Source organism: Drosophila melanogaster, chromosome 3R, assembly GCF_000001215.4.
Source record: "Drosophila melanogaster chromosome 3R".
NCBI lineage: Eukaryota > Metazoa > Arthropoda > Insecta > Diptera > Drosophilidae > Drosophila > Drosophila melanogaster.
In genome coordinates, this window is record NT_033777.3 from 14,157,492 (window position 1) to 14,178,641 (window position 21,150).

The 21,150-nt window shown below is 41.7% G+C and overlaps 3 protein-coding genes across 7 annotated transcripts in view; 1 reads left to right on the forward strand and 2 right to left on the reverse strand.

The window, feature by feature from the left end:
* Window positions 1–68: 68 nt before the first annotated feature.
* Window positions 69–2,787, reverse strand: CG31327 (uncharacterized protein). Its single transcript, NM_169570.3, has one exon. It carries the CDS (start codon window positions 2,689–2,691, stop codon window positions 106–108), a length of 2,586 nt encoding a protein of 861 aa, NP_731888.1. The 5' UTR covers window positions 2,692–2,787; the 3' UTR covers window positions 69–105.
* A 2,430-nt stretch (window positions 2,788–5,217) lies between these two features.
* Window positions 5,218–6,134, forward strand: CG3199 (uncharacterized protein). The gene is made up of 2 exons (NM_142085.3): window positions 5,218–5,877; window positions 5,935–6,134. Exons 1-2 carry the CDS (start codon window positions 5,354–5,356, stop codon window positions 6,107–6,109), a joined length of 699 nt encoding a protein of 232 aa, NP_650342.2. The 5' UTR covers window positions 5,218–5,353; the 3' UTR covers window positions 6,110–6,134.
* A 1,753-nt stretch (window positions 6,135–7,887) lies between these two features.
* Dop1R1 (Dopamine 1-like receptor 1) overlaps window positions 7,888–21,150 on the reverse strand; it is a 49,432-nt gene continuing 36,169 nt past the window's right edge. For 4 of the 5 annotated variants that reach the window (NM_001170136.2, NM_057659.4, NM_001275634.1 and 1 more), the window contains exon 6: window positions 19,792–20,969. In NM_001170136.2, the coding sequence (NP_001163607.1) occupies window positions 20,429–20,969 (541 nt within the window). In that variant the 3' untranslated portion in view covers window positions 19,792–20,428. Of the gene's footprint in view, window positions 20,970–21,150 lie in introns of all 5 variants that reach the window. The other variant, NM_001260163.1, reaches the window with a different exon arrangement.

Here is a 21,150-nt window from a genome sequence, read left to right on the forward strand (position 1 = left end):
AAGTTGTTCTGGGATCGCATAAGATTTGTCCATAAGCAATTGTCAAATCAAGATTGCAGAAGATATTTAGGACACACACTAACATTTATTATGAACAGTAGAATCCTACAATTGGCGATTTGTGTGCATTTGGCGAATAATATTTTTTGGAAGTGTCTTCCAAACATTTCTGGTGAACCTATATGGATCGATAGCATCATGACCGGTGCCAATTGGCATTGGTGCACCTGTACGCTTTCCCCAAATCCTCGGATCTCGCCGACAGGGAGCCTTTCCATGCTGACCTCCTCCTCTATATCCAAATATGCCATCCTCGAACACCGTCTCCACATTGTCCCCGAAGGCGGTGCCCATATAGCGATCTCCCGCTGCGCAATCGAAGGCCCTCCAATAGGGACTATCGGAAACTGGGTACTTGGGCTCTATAGATGGTATCCCTTTCTTCGGAGTCTGTGTGCTATGGTTCACCACGTTCTGGATGGCTTTAGCCTTCGGCCAACGTGTTCCTGCTGGCGGTGTGACATCCAGGTTAAACTCTAGGTCACTGATGCTTGTATCGGTGAGCACCAAGTGCTCGGGGCAGGGTTCCATTATTCGTCGCTGGCACTCCTCTTTGAGTGCCTTGTTGAGCTCGAACTTCTCCAAGGCATCGCGACAGGTGCAAAGCATGAGAGATTTGTGGCAAGTGCACTTTCTAAAACCCTGATCCTTTAAAGCGCGCTTAATTTGACGCAGTGCCACCGCCAGTTCGCTCTTCACAATCCGGAAGGTTATGGGTCTCTGTTTCATACCCAAAGTGGGCAGGGCGCGAAGGGTAACAAATATCACTCCGTCCTTTTTGCAAATATTAAGTATTGGCTGGTTGCTCCGTTCTCGCGCATCTTGTTCGTCGGATATCTTTTGGCAGATGTTACGATCCTTTTTGCCCATCAGAAAGAAGCGCATCACTTGACAAGCTGCTCGTAGAATGGCCCCTGGCCTCCAGCCGTACTTTTTGGCCAGCCAGGATCTTGGCCAGTCCCAACCGTGCTGACGAGGAACAAGGTGTTGATCCGGCAAACAGGTTTTGTGACCCGCCGTCTGACGTTTAAAAGTACCGGGAACGTGAGGATCGAAGGCACTGGGGGGACGCATAAGCGATATGGAAGATCTACTTCCAATTGGAAGTAGAGTTTGGGATTCGCATCGCTTTTGCATTTCTAACAGCTTCTTTTTATCGTGCTTGTGATATAGATACTTAAGCTCGTTTAAAACTCTGGAGAGGTAAGGACGATCATTCTTGGTGTTTGTTATCACACAGAAATCCTCTCCTTCGCGAGGGCTTGGCACCTTTATATGCTCCTGCTCTTGCGGTTTTCCTTTCTCGCTATTAAAGACGTCCTCGCACATCATGCGAATGCGGCAATGGGCGCAAGTCCTTTCGGCGGAACAAGTACAGCGACATGGAGGACACTCCTCATCAGACTCAGATTCAGAAGAAATCTGAAGTGGTTTACCCAATCCAGATTTCTTCTTTATCTTTAATGGCTTGGTATGTATAATCGGGACTTGGCATGGATTCTCTTTGGGTTCTTCATATTTTGGTCTTACCAGCTGCTCTTCTACAATTTCATCCGCAGTTAATTGACGACTGTGGTGTTCCTCGAGCTCAGGAAGAGGTATAGCATTGCATTTGGGGCATTTGGCATACTTCGGTAGCCAGGACATGGAATATAAGCAAAAAGGGCAAAACCGAATGGGATTTATATCGTTGTCAGTATCATCTTTTATTGGAACTGGTATTATGCGATCTTCTATTGGTTCCTGGGGTGTGCTTGAAGTAGGAGCAATCTTTTCGGATAGGGGATCTGCCGAGCTAGAAGGCACATTCATTTGCTTAATTTTTTCTGATACCATTCCAATGATCCTTGCGTAATGATGTGTCAGCTGCTTTAGTTGACTAATTGAGGGTTTCTCCTTGAGACAGGGATCGTCATCTGGTAAGACTAAGCGACGATTTTCCAAGCTCTTATAGCGCTGTAGGTCCAGATCCAGTCTCACATCCCCTTCCTCGAACCGAAGTTCCGAGCACGGCTCTGATGGAATCTTTAGCAGAGGATCGGGATCACCGATGACAAACATCACATCCTGGGCGTTAAATGTCGGTCCCAGTCCTTGGCAATTTTCTTTCTGCAGCCCTTTTTTGGGAAGAATATCCTCTGCAATGGATTTTCTGGACATTCGAGGCGAACTGGATCTTCGCGGTTCCTTAATGATTTCAGTATCTATGCACTTAATGATCAATACTAAACGAATGGTAATGGTGCCAATGCAGTCAGCTCGGCGCATTAGATTTATTGTCTCCTCGTAGAAAAGATCATTCATTTTGGGGCTTATTTTATCGATAAAGGTGTCCGGAAAGAGCAGCACATTACTGCCCAGTGATGAGCCTGCGTAACGCGCGGATATCTGCATTCCTTGATCTTCCAGGGAATGTCGCAATGCAGATGGACTGGTGGTGAACTGGGTCACTCTATTGTTTACGAAATCCTGGACATTTATTCGACTGGATGTGATGTTAATATTGACACCACCGAATTTGACTAGCGCTTGCAATAGTTCCGGTTCCTTGACTGGCTTGTCCAAGTCCAAACTAGTGACCACAATATCGAACAGGAAATCTGTGTTGTCATCCTGTTGGCCACTATCCATTTTAAAGCTCGCAATATTCTTTAACGTGGCTCACAGTCGTATAAAATCTAACAAAATGTGTGTAAAATTGAAAAGTGTGTGTGAATTGTTTGAGTGATAAGTGCACATTGAACTTATAAACGATAGACCGTAAAGTCAAAGCAGTACTCTGAAAATATGATTTTTAGAAAATATTTGTACATTAAAATATATTTATACATAAAACTTTGGTTCGAAATTAAATAAAATCAACCAAATCATTAGTTCTGAAGAACTCTTGGGAGCAGCTATCCACAAGTGTTTGTTTGCGACTGTGAACTCCAGTGACCTTCTGTCTGACCAAAGGCTCCTGCGGGATTTCGAACCTGACTGGGCCAGTGAAAAGGAGCCAAATGGATTTCTAATTACCCCGGCCACTCCCCAGTCACAAATTCGCCTGTTGCTGAACGAGGGGACGAATGGTCGGGGAAAATTCGTGCCCCTCGTGCAAAATCCCGCTCCCATTTATCGCTACACCTTCTGTAAGCCGCTTAACACGCGATTCCTGGCAAATCTCACACGCCCCCCGGGGTGGGCTGCTCCATTTATCAAATCAGCTCACATGCTTATCTAAATTAAGTTCAATTTTAATTAAATTTTGCGCATTACGTTGACGCGAAAATCGGTTATCCTTGCTTTTTCAGTCGCCCCAGTCGCCATCCACACCCAAAAACTAGTTTTTAAGCGCATTTGTGCCGTAGAGTGGGGAATTTGTCGAAAAATGCTGAGCCGCAAAATGGAAACGTTTTATCGAGAAGACCGCCTGACTAACCCAGCCGATTTAATTGGATACAAATTGGTGCAGCCACTGGGTTTCGTGGGTGGGTTGGTGGGGTAAGCCCGAGGGTCAGGTTGCCATCCACGCCAATAGCCAAACAATAACAAATTGGGTCCCCCGGTTGCAACTAAATTCGGTGCTATTTTCTGGCCCTTCTGGACGCGATGCTGCTGGCCAAGTGGAAGCCACTCGTGCATAAATTATACAACACCCGTGTACATTCCGATTTACTCTACGAAAAAGTCCATAGGCGAGGAATTTTCGTTTAAACTAACCTAGTGCATCCCACATATGTAAAAGGGTACATAAAACATAAATTCTAGATAAATTGTTCAAATAAATACTGAGTATACCCATTTTATATAATTCTGGCACACATTGTATGCAAGAAGATTTCTTGGAAAATAGTTAAATAAATGCAGCAATGAAATCTGAAATACATTTTAATATTCCTAGGAACTTATTGAAGAACATATTTCCTTTGAGTTATGTTTACAAACCCATCAGACAACTCAATGAAAATTGACGTCTCCCAACCCCCCTTTTATAAGAGTATTTAGTTTATGTCTAATAACTTTTCAATTGATGGCTCCGCAATTTGGGCCGAGTTTGCACAAACATTTTCGGCCACAGAACGTGTGAAAATCGAAGAGTGAATGCTGGACAACAATTTCGTGTGGCCAAATTGGCTTCTCTGGCCGAAACCTGGCATTAATGACTTGTTAATTAGTTGGCCATTTTGTCGAGTAAAGCAATTGGAAAACAATTTCACCAGCAATTGTCATTGGTTGAGTTGTGTCGAAATGCACGAATTCCTTCGATTGCATAATTAATGTGCTGAATCGGTTTTGATGGACGACTCAAATAACTAAAGCCGAACCATTTTGGCCACATTTATTTTGCATATTTGTTCTCTTGCATTTTAATTGCTTGCCAAATTAATGTCTCTCCTTTAAATAAATGCAAAGCACTCTGCCTTGGTTAGAAAAAGCCACCAATTAGAATGTCCGAATGTGAATATGCTTGACCATAGCCCTGAACGTCTGACTGGGTGAAATGGCACATACATACGTAGAGTATAATAAATCCTTTTGGATAAACCATAAAACAAAAGATATTCCTCGCCAGCAGCTGGCAAAACTAATTCCGATTCTCTCTGCTGGCATCCACATACTCCCACAAGTAATTGGTTGAAGCGAGTGTTTTTGGTTTTTGCCTCTTGTTTTGCTCGAGCGAACACTCTTGGTTTTGGCACGTTACGTATACGCCACAAGTACCTAATGCCAGGCACCTAATACCCAGCTCGTTGGCGGTTGCGGCTGCTGCATCCAACTTACTTTCACACTGCCGCACTGACACTTGGCTGGGGCATTGCTGATGCGGCTTGGAGCAATGTTCCTGCTGGCAGACAAATGAGCGCCACCATTAAACGCTTCTGAAATATGCTGGCGAATCATTCACAACCGGAGCAGCAGAAAGAACAGGAGCAGAAGCAGGAGCAGCAGCGTCCAAAGAATGGGTTGTGGAGCTCTTCATGCCAATAAATCTGCGAATTCTGCACCCGGAACGCAGCTTGTTCTCCGGGGTCCAAAGTGTTAAATCGTATTTAATTCGAAGCTTAAATAAATGTAGGGTAGGAATTTATTTATTGAAGAAGCTCTTCGGCCAGTTCGAATTTGAAGAGAAAACCCCTTACCTTAATTGGAGAGCTTGTTTTGAAATGATAGCATCCTAGTAGGAGTGGATTTGAGTTTCCCAATTTATCTGGTAAAAATTATGTAGCCGGAATAATGTTTGACTAGAATCTGCAACCAAGGCCCGTTTCCAGAGTACCGCAGTCCCATTGGACCTCGCCCATCCTGAAAAATGCCGAAGAAGGGAAAAGACAAGGGGAAGAAAGGAAAGAAAAGTGTTTTCAGAGCCAAGTCTACAGTGGTGCCCACAGCACCTCCAGAACCAGTGTTCGATAGAAATTTGCCCGTTTTCTCCTTCGATCTTGTTATCACCCGACTGGAGGTAAAGGGTGTGGTCCTGGCCGACGCAAGAAAACTGCTGGTGAAGGTCAAATTTGGTGGCAACAATCTCAGTCTTACGGCTAGTAGAACCAATGTGAGCGAGTTCAAGCCGAATGCCAGTCACACCTTTCAGGCGGAGCCACCGAATCTAGCCCAGACAGTCGAAGAAAATGGCATAGACTTTGAGGTGGTGTACGATGAGCAAGTTGTTGGCTTGGGTAAACTGAGCCTGCCCAAAAGATTAAGCACAAGAATAAAGCTGGACATGAAGGCATTCTCCTACACGAGCACTTGTCCCCTGGAAATGGAGGGGAAGCCAGTTGGCGCATTAGAGTTCCTTTGCAAGCTGTTCATCAAATGTGGCGATTATGCCAGGTAAGCTGGGATTACCTTACGTAGTGCTTAGTAATTAAGACCACTTAATTTTTTCAGAGAGGGCGAAACTTGCCCCAATTTGGACAGGAACCTTAGCCCAAGGGACATAGTATTTGTGGTCGGCAAATCGCAGGCCAATACCAGCTGCTGCGATCCCTGTCGAGATGCTCTGGAAATCGAGGCGAGAAAACAGAAAGACTACAGTATTCAATCGAGTTCTAGTCGAAAATAGAGTAATTTAAGGTTCATAACTATCCATCTATTACAAGATTCATTTAATACCACACTTACACTTCATCTCTTACGAAGAAGGTTTGCACAATTGAAATCCTAAATGACCTAGCTCAAATTTCCCTGGATCACAATGTTCAATGTTTTATTTTAGATTCACGTCTCAATTACCTTCAATCAATCCGTGTTTGCTAGCAAAACAGCTTTAAAGTATCCTTTTGGGTTCAGAACTTGCCAAATGGAATTCGTTTCTTTTGGCTGTCAAAAATCTGCTTGATTAGAAGTGACTTCAATTTAGGATATTTTTCTGGCGTTTGTAGATAAGCAAATATTTGGGCACGGGATCAGGTTGGATTTTTATTACACATTTTGCTCATTTTAATGTCCTGGCTGCCTTGAGTTGTTTGCCAGGACCTTCTCCTTCGTTCTGCAATTCGGGGCACACATGTGTGTGCATAAGGGAAAGTGAGTTCATCTATTTTTTATTTGCCTTCAGCCAGATGCTTCAATATCATTCATATATATATATATATATATATATATATGTATATGTATATGTATGTATACGTTCATGTAAATGGCTGTAACCCGCATTATGCTCAAGGAAAATTTCAATATTGACTTCCTCGCGTGTTTTTGGTCCCTTTCCATTGTAAAGAAGTCTTAAGCCCAAAGAAACTCTCAGTCAAGTAAATAATTGAATACTTATTCGATTTCTGAACTTCATTTTGCTGCTTAGCATCGCTATTCATCAAAAATCCATTGTTGGGAGACACCTTTTTACTTTTTTTTTTTTTAAATTTCATCAACTGTCTAACATAATATTGCACATTACACCTACATTGTGGAAAAGTATCATCAGAAAGCCGCGAATCCGAGGAGAGCAATTCTTGGCGTCGGACTTTCAGCTGGCAACCTCAAACCGGAAATTAAAACTTCACTCAAAAAAGGAGCAAGTGTGTGAGTCTTGGATGTTTTTTAGGTGGACCTCTTTTAAAATGAAAAACCATATGAAATCTGTTCTGTTTATTTAAAATGGCATTTATCAAGTAAAAGCTTTCCGTTGGTTTTGCTTTAATTTGATACTATTGTGAATGATGAAATTCATACCTTTATAAAATATTACTCATAATACGACTAGTGTGTCGATAGAATTTTAATGATTTTAAAAGCATATTTGTTTGCACCAAATGTCCACAAAAAGCTTACCATTCAAATATCTGGTGTGGGTTAGTTATTATTGTATTATGTTATTTATTAGACATAGAATCCCTCGCTACCGAAATGTCCACCCTAATTTCCTGTGAAGATATGATTCCTCTATTCTATTTTCCATTTAGTGCATTTCAGGCCAGCGAACAAAACACCAGACAAACACTCGTTTGCGGTGCTCAGCATTGAATTGAATTCCTGCAAAATTTTTAATGAACTCGAAATTCCAGGCACATGCGAAGCCAGCAAGGCCATTGCCGTTTTCTCACACTACACCACCCCAAACCAGCCATTCACCCACTCACAGCTTCAAAAAAGTGAAACAATCGGCAGTGACGTGCCGATATATATTTGTGGAAAAATACTTTTCACAAAAAAGAAAACAACTAACACTTACCTTTTCGAAACCACTGGCACTGCAATAATTGAATCAAATTCAACGTAATACGTTTCTGTAGTCTGTCAATGATAAAAGCCTTTTTTGCTATCGAAAGCAATCTGGGCTCTGAATCCTGCTGAAAATACAATTAAGTGAAAGCCAAAAACACAAGCTTCTGCTTATCAATATGCTTCAGTATTTATTTAAGTATTTCTCACTTTGCTTTAGTAGTTTTCTTTTTGAGTAAACTTAGTTGAGAGATTTTCAATTTATACAGAATAGGTAAACTATGCTGGGAGAACAGGGAAAGTAGGATATGAACTTAAGGTCAGAGTTGATGTGGGATTATTAATCTAAGCATATACAGAGACATATACAGATATACACAAAAATACAATTACAGCTAAACCTTTAATAGGGCGACTCTCGGCTACTACATATGCAATGACAAACGCACACACATTTAACTAGTACTGATATTGTGTTAATGCATAGTTTCATAGTTTTTTTTTTTATCCATTCTCTAGGCGTAATAGACAGCAACAATGAACTATATTTTTCCACTACGGATTTGCTTGACTTATGTATGCTGTTTGAGATTCAATAATTTACACGTTAATTTGCCTCTATGCGGATTATGTGGCTCATGTTTAGACTATTAAATGCTTTCAGCATAATTGTTGAATTGTGGCTAATGATCCCTTGACCACTTCGTTTTGCTATCCATGCATTGCGCCTGTACTTTATTTTTAGTTTTATTATATTTAATTAAATTTAATTTACTTAGAGCTAGACAAACGTTTAAGTTTCACTTAGCGCTTTCAAGGGTTCCTTAGTAAATTCGAAAGTGGGAGAGCAAGAGGTACAAAAGAGCCTTACATAGAGTGTGACGTCGATACATGACTTTGCCATTTGGCTTACGACTAAAAACTTGGTAGTTTCTATTTCCGTTTCCGCTTAAACTTCATGTCGCTTAGGTGGTATTACAGTATAGATATATTTGCCATTTATTTACATAATTTCATTTCGAGATTACTCGTCCTTAGTCACTAACTTTTCCTTTTCTAGGGTACAGTTTACACAACGCAATCACCTTAAGGTACAAAGGAGTAAAGTAAAGGTACAGAATTCCCATGGCTGAGTATGTGTTTGTGTTTTTGTGTATGTGTTCGTGATATGTAGTTGATGTTCGGGGCAAATAGCCCTCGACATTTAGTAATTAATAATTCAGAACTTTTCTGATATGTTCGAGAGAGACGCTAAACTGTGGTTCAAACCGCCACAGAACGTGGATGGTTCAACTGCGGGTAGTTTGCCTAACCTCCCACGATTTCCACACGGCACAACTTGTCATAAAACTGCAGTTTTGCCCGACATTTGATGCGAAAATGCAGCTCAGCCGACGTTCCCTGAGGGACGGGATATAGCCACTAATTCCCCGTTATTTCCGACCGACCTACCCCAACCGACCAACCAAACAACCACCCCCAACTCGACGCAGCTCAGGGCGGCTCAGTGCAGCTCAGTTGAGAGAATGTGTCAACTTCTGTGCCAATTGTGGGGCCATTAAACTATGACGCAGCATCAGCACTGCCACTCTTCTGGGCACTAAAAAAATAGCAATCTTTATAACTCTGGGATGATAAATACAGTTTTATTTAAGCAAACTCTACCCCAATTAGTTAGTTTTTAGGTCGGTCCCCAATGAAAACCCATTATTATCATGGGATAAGCATGCGTGGTGTTTAAGATAATATGATATTTAGTACAACACAATAAAAATTTATATAAATTAGTAACATTATTATAAATAAATTAACATAATTTACAATTAATATAAATTAAGACTAATGTATTGCTTCTACCGGTGCAATACGTAGCCTTTAAATTGAAACTGCTCTTTTTCTCCAGTGCTCAGATTTAATATTCGAACAGTCAAGGCATTTTTAGACATTTGGCAGTGGTATCTTTGTCGTGCCAGAGGCAAAGTTATATTCCCACCGAAAATAGAGATGTTGTAAGCAGTCAATGCTGGATTCCTCGGAAGTGGCAAATTCCCCAAGACTCAGTAGTTTCAGCACTTAATGCTGCAAAGCCAGCTGTCAGTTGCAATGGAATCGGAGGAGCAAGTGACTGCAATTCACTTTGCTGACCAGGATAAAAAGGACAAAGTGGAAGGTGAAGGGTTCAACGTGTGGCAAAAAAGGTCGATTTGATAATTTGTTGATGCCACTCCTGGCCAGGACACTTATCCTTATTGCAATTTTCGATTGCCTCGCCGAGCTACAGTAAAGTGAGCACTCGAAACATTTGATTTAAATTTACAAAAGCTGTTACGAAACAACTTTCGATGGCGTCCATCTGCGGTTGCTTAAATACCAAATACATTCGTTTCCTTCTTTGATTTTCGCAGTTTATTCATGCGAATTTTTTTACCACTTTTCCAGAATTTATTTAAGCATGCAAACAAAAGTGTTGAAAATGGCTGCAACTACATACGGATGGATGGTTGGATGGCCTGATGGATGGGCGGGTTGCCAACTGGTGGGAGTGTCGGTCGGCGAAAATCGCAGCATGTTTCACGGCAATCACTCTGGAGCATTGTTTGCAATGCTCCGCTTTTATTTTCGCTGCAACAACAGAATCAGGAGGAAAACGCCAAAAAAAAAGTGCCAGCAAAACAGGGCGGCGCAAATATTAAGCAAACAAAAGACGAGCGCTAAAGAGGGCGGGAAGAAAAGGCTTTCAGCTTTTCACTTTTCATTGCGTGCCATCGTAAAATGAAAAGTAGTGCGAAATATTTGAACGAAATCTATGTCAGCAGTTCGCCGCTGACGCAGCTCGTAAAAAGCACAGGGCCCCGTAATTTTTATGCCCGGGAAAACTGCTCAAATTACAGACGAGTGCTGAATTTCCACGAAAAACTCCCGAGAACTTCGTTGGCAGTTTCGGCCACTTCACAGTTGCATCGATGTGATCTAATTAGGCTACAGAATTGAAAAGGACACGGTTCGATGAAAGCTGGCAAAGAAAACTTTTTGATAATGATTATTGATTCGTGGACAGACATTGTGTGGGGCCGAGTTCAAAAAGTTTCATTTTAGTTTTTGCTCGGCGGTAAACAATTTAATGATTCGTTATCATGAAAAGAAGATGATGATTTATTTGCTTGTCAAAGGGTCCAAGAATTGAATTGATTTAAAATATATTAGTTATGTATTTAATTGAAAAGTATAAGACTTATTTTGGTTACAGTTTCTGTCAAAAGTTGCAACACCTGACTTATTTTATATGAATTACATTTACAAGTTCGCGCACATAACATACCTTTACCAGGTTCCAATGTATTTTCTTTGCCAGAAACCTTCTACCTCGGCTAGAGAAAAACAAATTGTTTTGTCCGCATCATCACGAAAAATAAATGAACTCCGATATATTTGAGCTGCAACAAGCAGCCATCAAATGAACATTACCCATTGACCGAGGTCGTACTGATTAATGAGCGATGCTTTCGGTGGCAAACAGCCACAAGAAAAGTCAAGGAAACGGCTTGATTTATTGGAGAATTGTTGGATGGAGCTGTGGACTGATGGCCACTCTGCTGACCAGCAGCAGGAGGCCTTCGTCCGCGGTACAAAAGTCAAGCGGACTTTGCGCCTAAGCCCGGGCTAATGAAAACGAAAACGAGAGTCAACGTTAAACGCTTTAAAAATCTTGGCAGCTTAATGGCCAATTAGCGAAACAAAAGGGACATTTGCCGGCAGCTGGAGACAGATGGGGACAGTAGACAGGATAGGAGCGGGAGCCCAAAGGCCTAGATTTCAATAAAGTGGATTCCCCGACACTGAATCCTCCTTCGACTAATGGAGAAGAATGAGAGCTGCTGCTCGAGTGGCGCATAAATTACAATTAAGTGTAATTAATCATTGCTGAGTGGCCCGCCGGCATCGACATCATCGTGCAAGGATCTGGGCCAATTGAGGAGGAGGCCATCAGCCAGATGCGGACCTGCCGCCATTTGTTTGGCCGTTGTCTTATCCTCACTCTATTTTCCAAGGAACCAGGAGCAAAGAGTTCCGGGAACAGGATACTCGAGTGATTGGTTAGCCGCATGGCCACTTAGCAACAATGGGAAAAGGAGCAGCTGAAATACCCGCATCGAGCAGCAAAGGAAGCAGCAAGGACAACAGCAACAGGAATTATTGTCCAGATCAGGTGACTTACTTTTAACACCTTGGTATTCTTATGGAAAAACTCTTTGAAGATGGCACCAATATTAAAATACGAAATAGAACTGTCATAATGAAATCGAGAATAAGGTTTAGAGGAAAATTCTTTGGTTCCTTAGAATATCAAAATATTTTAAAATAACTCGAAATAATAAACGACCACTAATGAAAATCTACGTGTATTAAAAGGCAAAATTCATTCGAAAATAATTGTTTCTATAAAATGAAAAATTTATTGGGGTTATTTTACTTTAAATATTATTTGCAATGTCTAATTAAAATTCTAAAAAAAAAATTATTTATAATTCATATAATTCATATTATGAGTGCTCATTTTTGGGGAAGCATTGCTCAACTTCCTGTCGATTGCGATTTCATAGATGTTGTGCATATTTTCGAACAAATATTTAAATGTCCATAAATGTTTATGTAAATGCATTTATAGGTTTTAAATAATATATACATGTTTGCATAGGTAACATGCACAGTTTACCATTTAACAAACCGTTTGCAAACAGTTTTACATCGTTGGTGCAAATGCTTTATTGCCAAATTGAAAATACTGAAATTTTAACGGATGCAGAGTTCATTTTTATTTGCATAGAACTATTGCATAAAGCCAACTAATTAAAACAGAGCATCGAGGATTGGTGAACTAATTTGTTTGGCAAATATAGGATTAAAGGTAAAATAAAGCGAAACTAAACGGCTTTTTGCGATTGGATTCTATTTATCGAGCTTAACAAGCAACAAAGTATTGAAACTGTTGCCGTTCTTTAACGCAAACTCACAAACATGGTTTATAGTGGCTGTTGTCTTCAATTTAATAAAGCTGACCAGGCTAAAAGTTAATTTTCCCACAAGCCCATATTGTCAGCCTATTATTTACGGACACTGGACTGCCGAAGGGTCAAGGGAAATGTGAAAGGAAATTAAAAATTGAGATTTAGGCAAATTGGGAGGAACACACAGTTTAATAAATAATATTAAGTGTTTACGAACGGGCCAACCAGGCACAGAATGGAGTTCACCGCAAACTATTTTTATACCGGGCTCATTTGTGGACGCTCGGCCGCTGGAGTGTTAAGGGGATTGAGCCAAGAGGAAATGGCCCATGTCTGCTTCGCTCTCTGGGCCACGTCGCATGTCCGTGTCCTGCACTAGTTGGCCATGGCAAAAGGCAAATCAATGAATGGAATGGCATGGAAAGAGGATGAAAAGCGGGAGGAAAAGCCCGGTGGAAAAGCGGTCGCAGAGAGCGAGTGTGCTCCATCAACGGCTCGTTCAGTTGGAAAAGTTATTGCGCCAGAAGTAATTCTATAAAGAAAGCTGTCAGCCTCTCTCTTTCGCTCTCCATTGCCCATCTCTTTTGCTCCTTGTCTCCTTGCTAGCCTCCCTGACCTGGGAATTTGCCTATTCAATATGAGTATTTCAGTTTTCAGCTGCTAAACGGAACTTGCGCTATTTCAGGTCCTCGAAAAATCCATTCGCATGTGGAGAGGTCTCTCTATATATAACACGCCATATATCGAGAATCGATTTTCGGGCATCCAATGGCTATTTGCGGTCTCGACCAGCGAGTTGAAGAGCCATTAGCGATTTTGATGAGTGGGGCATATTCGATTACCAGCATCGAAAAGGGTTCCCCCGGGATGAAGAATTGTTTTTTGGGCAAGTTGATTTATTTTTTTTTTTTAGAAATTAAGCCTAATTTGATTAGTTGGGTTCAGTCGGTCACAGGATGCCAAAAAAAGAGAAGGAAGAGAGAGGACTTGGCCCAGAAACAAAGGACACTTCTCAGTGGGCATTGTCAGGAGCAGAGAGAAGTTCCAAAATTGATTTTACGTTCAACAGTTTTATTTGCCAACATAATTTAATAATAAACTTTGGCACTTTTAGCCCTGACCAAAGAGGGGTGGAATTCTGAACTGAAGGGCTCTGGGTGGCTCAGTGGAGCTTGAAATTTATGTTCACGCCTGCATTGTTGCCTCGCAGCTCCACCAGGACACTTTCCCTGATCCTGGCCCCTCGGCCGGCAGCTGTCAGGAGCACAGAACACGGTTAACCGATGGACAGAGCTTGGGTTCGTTTCGGTAAGGCGCGGTCTCGTTTGCTTTTGGTCTGGTTTGCTTTTGGCTTGGTTTGATTTTGACCCGATTTTTTAGTTTCAGCCCATTCCGAATTGATGCTTTAATTGGAAAATCAAGCTACCGAGGTGGGAGAAGAAATAATATTTTATCAAATAAATTTCGTTTGAAGTGCTCGTTGTGTTATTGTTCAATTTGCGGCCAGCCTTGGTCCAGCCAGTTGCTGCCTTTGTCCAAATATTTGTCAATTAATTAAATGCCAAAAAAAAAACGAGGGTTGGGTGCTGTGGGTAAGGTTTCAAAAGACCAATGAATTATTTGTGAAATTCAGCGTCACTTGAACACCTCGTTTTGAAGTAATTAAATAGAATTCACATTTATATTAAATTTTTCCACTCAAAACATTTTATTAGATTTTCTCACTTGTGGTCGGCTGTATTTCTATGGCTGAATAAAATCAATTATCCGGAATGCTAGCCTAATTGCTCTTTGCGGAATAATATGCTCGAATTAAAAAGTTATGCCTCTTGAACTTTTCTCAGTTGAAGGCAAATTAGCAGATTTCATAAATCAGAATCATAATTACACGATTTAGTTTATGTGACACATTAAATAAATACATAAAATGTATGGCATAGCCATTAACTTATGTCAATGATATTACCTATTAAAAATATCATATTAATATATTATATTAAAAATTTATTAACTTATTTCTATTTAACGTTGTTTTAGAGCTAACAAATACATTTCAGACTGGAACTATTTAAAGAAAATTTGGTTCTTATTGAATTGTTAGTTGTTTTCTCTGTTAGAAAAGTATATTTAAAGAAGGCAGGATTTTTAGGAATTTATCTAAGTACCACTACTATTTACTTTGACCACCTAGCACAATTTAGACGAGCCTGAAAAGCCTAGAGTTCCCCAGACCAATTAACACCGTCGGCTCAACATTCCTGCCTTCTATTTTACCTGTTCCTTGCCGGCTGAAACGGCGACATTCTTAAAGCCTCATCAAATATGCGGGTTGTCAGGCAGTCCTTTCCCCCGGGGAAAATCAAGGAGACGGCCCACCCAACAGACCGCCAACGATGCCGGCTATGGAGAAGTAATTCAATTTGGGTTTAAAATTGCAAGCTGCAGAAGGAGCTGCGAGGCTGAGGAGGCTGAGAAAGAGGCTGAAGGACATCGAGGCGTGGCATGTCAAGGCGACAGGACCTTGATAAAAAGGTGTAGGCTGGAGGATGTAATGGTCCGCCTCCGGAGGACTCTGGGGCTTCCTTCTTAATTAAAATGCATCGCATGTGAGGGCCGGGTTATAAAATCGATTGAGTGCAGCTTAAATCGCTTGATACTTGTCGGCAGGAATCATTCAAAAAGGGATAAGGATAAGCAGCGGCAGCCACGTCCCGGAGAGGATTAAATAACTGTCATTGTAAGTGGCGATTGGAAAATGGTCCCAGTTCACTCGATACTCCCCGACAGCCATCATTTTATTTATTCAGAAACTTTTGCCTTAAATTGAATTCGCCTTCCGATTAAATTACCAACTGGCATTAAGCCTGGATCCTAGTGCATTACGAAATGATTTCGAGGCTGTGGCAGCCAACTCTTTTGCATTTGGGGCACATAATTTTAATTGCGTGCTGTAAGAGGCAGGTGCAGTCGCGAAGGGTTGGAAATCTATCTAAACTTTGCCTGCATTTGTTATTGTTGCAGTGCTTGGCAAACTTTTCCCGTGCCCGAAAGTTTACCGCCCACCCGTTCTTTTCCACCCACAACGACAAAAAGACGCTCGAAGGGGGAAAAACTTTCTACGGGCTGCGGCAAGAAGCTGAAAATCAAATGAAAGTTGCTGGCCAACGACTTAGTGGCAGCTTAAAGCACTTTAAGTTGCCAAATGTCAAAGATTGCGTATACGCAGCGTTGTCCGCTGTACAATATACGTTAAATGTCAAGTTCACCCACATATGAAAGGAAAATGTTATTAACCGTATTAGCTGGCTTAATTTTGTTATTATTATTTGTTAGTTTCTATATTTATATGTACATTAAAGCAAGTTTCCTGAAATATGCAGAGTTTGGATAATAAAACTCAAACTTTTATGCACGCTTTTCTTGCATTTATCGAAATGTCTTTGCTAATTTGCCTAGACGAAAATCCCAGGGAGTAAGCGCCAAGAAAAATTGTGATTAAAATTGTGTTTTTATGATCCATTGGGGCGTGACTGGGGCCGCTGGTGGTATTAAATGAGGGCCCATCCGGTTCTAACGTATAAATTAGCACGCCAGGCTATGTCGGCCATAAAACGTTTTCGCGGGCATACGTTGCGTATACACAATGCGGCGTTGGAATGCGAGCTCAGCCAGAAAGTAGGCTACAAAATGACACGCGCCAGGAAAAGATTTAGATTGGAATGGCTGGGTGGGCAGAAGGAACAGGAAGGAAATACAGAAGGAAGACAGTGTGTAAGCTGAGACTGCGGGAATTTGTGGAAAGTCGTAAAGCAAAATAAACACTGGCAGGCGTAAAAGTTATAAAAATGCCAAAATATAGCTAAAGTTAAGCCGAGCGAGAAGGACAAGGTAGCTGCGAAAACTTTTGGCGGCCAACTGTTGATAGTTAGCAGTGCTTAGAGGGCGTGGCAATGTAAAACCAACACACACAAAAAAGATGAGAAACGATGCCAGCGAAGCGGCAAAATTCGTTTTAGCCGTCTATCCAGCTATTCAGCCATCCATCCATCCATCCATCCATCCATCCATCAATCAATCAATCAATCAGGGAGTGAGCGGGCCTAAACCAGTCAACATCAATGGCCCTTTCCCTAATGGCAAGCGACCATTTCGGGTTCACTTTGGCAATCGACATGCAATTTATGCGAAATGTTGACATTCATCGTTTGACTTTTTCGGCTTTAGAATCAAGTTAAACACTCGGGGAATCCCAAACAGATTTACAAACAGATTTTAAAGCGGGGCTTAAAGGATTGCCAATTGAATATATATGTATGACATACATTATGTATACATTGGATTAGCCCGAAGGATTGCAGCCAGCAATGATTTTCCAAGGGCAGACAGTCGACTTAAAATATTGAAGAGGGTTGGTAATCTTGCAAGAGGGAGGAAAACAGAGTAAACTGACATTTGTGGCCATTTAATTTGGTAATCTAGCTAAAAGTCAAAGAATTTTCCCTATTATAATTGAAATGCTTAACTTAAACATTCGATTGTGGCCATATATATTCATTATGCATATTGTGTTATTTTTAAATTCAACGCCATCATTACAGTAATCTTTTCATTGGGATTGTTTGCGTAAAAAATTTAATTGTTTGTTGCTGTTATTGACAGAAATTTGTATTTTCTCCGTACGTGCGGTTTTTCCTCGTTTTTGTTGAATTGCGAAAGCAATTACGAGAAATCTATTTGTTTAAGCAGCAGCAAATGAACAACAAACGCAGTCGAGACTTTCAAGCAAATAGAGTTTTCTGCAACTAGTGCAGAGTTTTTTTTTTTTAAGCGATTATGCTAATGAAAGGACATGTTCAGCTTGGCTGGCAGGGTTTCTCTTTTCCAAGAATGACGACGCAGAGAATACCACTTCTTCATGCTGGTCACGTAGGCTCCTAACATGAATCTGGCTAATACAATTAGAAGCAGACAGCCAGAGGCTGGAAAAACGGAGGAGAAACTAGGGGGAAAGCGGAGCTTTAGGATGTCAAATGTTTCAATTAAAGCTCGCGAAAACCGAAACCCTAAAAAAGTCATGGCCTTTGAAACAGGATTTCAATGACAGGGGACAAAAGGATTCAAACGCAGTCACAATCACTAAATTGCTTCCAGCGAGTAAAAGATGAGAGAAAGAGTGAAAGAATGCGAGGGAAAGTGGAATAAAGTGAGTGAAGCAACAAAGTGGCACAAGCAGGAAGTTCCTCAACGAAAGGCAAAGCTTCCGGGCATTATCTTAATTATGCAAAGCCGTATCGAAAGAGTTATGGCCACAGTCTTAACCCATAGGCGTATGCCTAAAGTCGCTGAAGAACTTGAGCTGACAAAAATAAGTGTTTTTAAAGATTAACTACCCCCAGACCAAGTGCAATATCCTTTTCATCGAATCCCTTTAAGACGTTGCTTTCTTCTGCTCAGGCATTGAAAATGTATTCAATCAATATGGAATATAGGCAAATTTAAAACGTAATGGGTTAAGGCTTTTGGCCGCGCCACGCACATTTATCATGCCATTTTTTCGGAGGGTTTTAGGCCACGACAAATTCCAAAGTCAAAGTCAATGGTTGCGCCCCAAATAAACCCAAATGGAATGTGGGAAGTGGGTCAGGCCCTCCATTCCGTAAGCTTCGTGGGCGTAGATGAAGGGGCTTCGGGGCATGGCCATTTTGTGTGTGCCATAAAGCACTCAGAGACCGAATTTCAAGCCTTTACTCAACTGCGAGCCTGCGACACGTGCGAAATCGTTGATGGAGTTGAAGTTGAATTGATTGCGTGCCAGTTGTGGCAATGACGACTTTTCGAGTCAGTGGGCGGTCCAAGAGGGGCGTGGCTTTCGATAACAAATGCCGCTTCGCTTTTGTTCGGTGTATTGTAATTAAAATGACGAAAGCAGCACCAAAGTTTTAATAAACTGCCAAAATAAACACGAAAAGGAAAGCGCGCGAAAGGGAATCGAATAAACAAAGACTGGAAAAGTTGTAAGCGGATTGCCTTGAATCCGAGGGGAAAAACCGGGCGAGCAGGCAGCATAAGTACTTTGTATTAATAACAAAAACGGAAGGGAATGGCACTGGCAAGAGTTGCGGCATCCGCAAATAACCAGAATTGAAACTCGAGTGGCAAAAGGGGTAAGAGTAACTAAGAAACAGAATTACACCGACAGAATTACTTTTAAATTTTAACTTAGAACACACACTTCAAAATTTCTTAAATCTCCTGGGTTATATTTTATCTATCTATTCTGCTAAAAAAAAGTATCAATATGCTAACAATTCTAAGTAGAATAAATAAAGGCCAAGCATTTTAAGAAATTAATTACCAAAATTAATATTACAAATTTCTTTAAAATACTTTTTAATTATCCTTCGGTCATAAAGCAGTAAGTTCGTTTCCTGGTAATTGATTGATTTATTTCCTTGCCCAAACGTTATAAATCACACAATTTTTCCCCTGTGCTGGCATAATTTTTCATTGTGGCGTGAAGAGCAAACTGTTTACATTTGTTTTCCCGAATCTGGGCCAGAAGACAAGATACTTGCCGGCTGGGGAAACGAAATTGGGCCAGGGGCAACATGTTCATTATTCCGCCGACTGATAGCTGTGTTTTCGCAGGTGCCGCTCATTAAATCATCCGGTAATCGGAGGATCAGGTTGCGGTAGCCAAAAAGGCTTCTCGGGTTAACGTCTCGAATGTTTTTGTTTGCCGGTGTCAATCACAGTTGGCTTAATTAACATTGTGGAACAGATTTCAACGCATAAATTCAAATCAGTCTGCAAAGTTTGGTCGTAAAAACGTGCTATCATCGTGGCACTCGAACTAAACATAACATTTATAGTACATTGGGGCGAAGGGCCGGGCATTTTACAGCTTTTGCTCTCTGCCCGTAATAATAATAACAACAATAATCATTTTGCATGATTTACGAGTGCAGCTGGCAGCCCTGTTCGTTCAATGGCCATAAATTCTCATCAATAAATCAAATGTAGAGCTGTTCGAATATGAGGGCGCCGCGATGTATGCAGCGTTTTCTTTCTTTTTTTTCCCATGTATCTGAGTGTTTTGTTGTTGTGTGCGTGTGTGTGTTTGCTTGTTTGTTTGTATGGGTGAGTGAGTGAGTGAGAAATGTGGCAAGTGACATGTGTCACTCCATAATAATCGCATTTGCATGGAGACAAACCGCCATGAATATCCAAACAGAAACTTAACTAGAAGCTCTCTTAGGTGCCGGGTTGAAGATCTTAGACCTAATCACGTTTCGGTTTGGTTTTCGATTTTGTTTTTCCGATTTGTATTCTTTTTGCTAGTGGGACTTACATCTAGATACTAGTGCGATTAAGTATACGCATAGTTGATTGCTTAGTCTCGGGGACGCGCTGATAATACTTACAGGTTTCCATATCCACTGGATCAGTAGGGTAGAGGGCTGGGATTGCTTACGGTTTAAACTGTGAGACATCGAGTTGGTTTTAGGAACCCATTTGCCGGCCTACAGCAGCTCCGTCTCCATCTGCGCGGCCTCCACGGTCTCCACAATGGTGGCGGTGGCCGCCGTGACCGAATCTCATGGAACATATCGCGTGGTCAGCGCTCCATCGTCATCGTCGTCCACGCGCAGACCGCCGCATCCGCAGGGCAGCCATGTGGCTCCACCGCCAGTGAGATTCAGACAGCATTTTGGTCAAATCGCAGACACCTGCTCCAGTTCGGCGCTCGAGCGGCCCGAGTTCATCACCACCACATTCTTGGCGGCATAGTCCGTGATGAAGCGATCGCTGTTCCGCGGATGAATGTTGCCCACATCCTGGGCACAACACCACGGATTGCGCATGGTCAGGATGCGCTTGAAGGCGTCGCGAAACTCCTTGTTGAAGATCGAATAGATGATCGGATTGAAGGCCGAGTTCGAGTAGCCCAGCCAGGTGAGGATCTTGAAGGTCTGTCCGCCGATGCAGGTCTTGCAGAAGGCGGCCGTGATGTTGACGCAGAAGAAGGGCACCCAGCAGATGAGAAAAACGCCCATGATCACGCCCACCGTGACGGCCGCCTTGTGGTCGGATACGTGATACGGCGAACTGTGGGTGTGCAGATTGCGCACCTTGAACTTCTTGGGCTGGTTCTTCGGGCGCCGGATGCTCTTGTACCGCTGCTTCTCGGCCACCTCACCTGGTCGAGTTACCGCCTTGATGGACTTCACGTGCTTCTGGGCATAGCAGTATAGCCTGGTAAATCGGGGATTTAAAAGTTATACAAAATCATTACTAGTACTTACAATAGCTCTATTCACCTAATATATTCAAGCCAATAGACAATTAAATTAAATCATTTGGCTAAGAAACAATGAAAGATGCCAAGTCAATTTGAACAAATGGAAATGTAAAATCAGTGTCATCGAAAAGTTTC

What these genes read in the sequence shown, in the direction of transcription:
- CG31327 (NM_169570.3), bottom strand. Translation starts at nt 2,691, where the DNA reads ATGGATAGTGGCCAACAGGATGACAACACAGATTTCCTGTTCGATATT.
- CG3199 (NM_142085.3), top strand. Translation starts at nt 5,354, where the DNA reads ATGCCGAAGAAGGGAAAAGACAAGGGGAAGAAAGGAAAGAAAAGTGTT. An exon ending in AAATGTGGCGATTATGCCAG is followed by an intron (nt 5,878 to 5,934) that starts GTAAGCTGGGAT and finishes TAATTTTTTCAG; the next exon opens with AGAGGGCGAAACTTGCCCCA.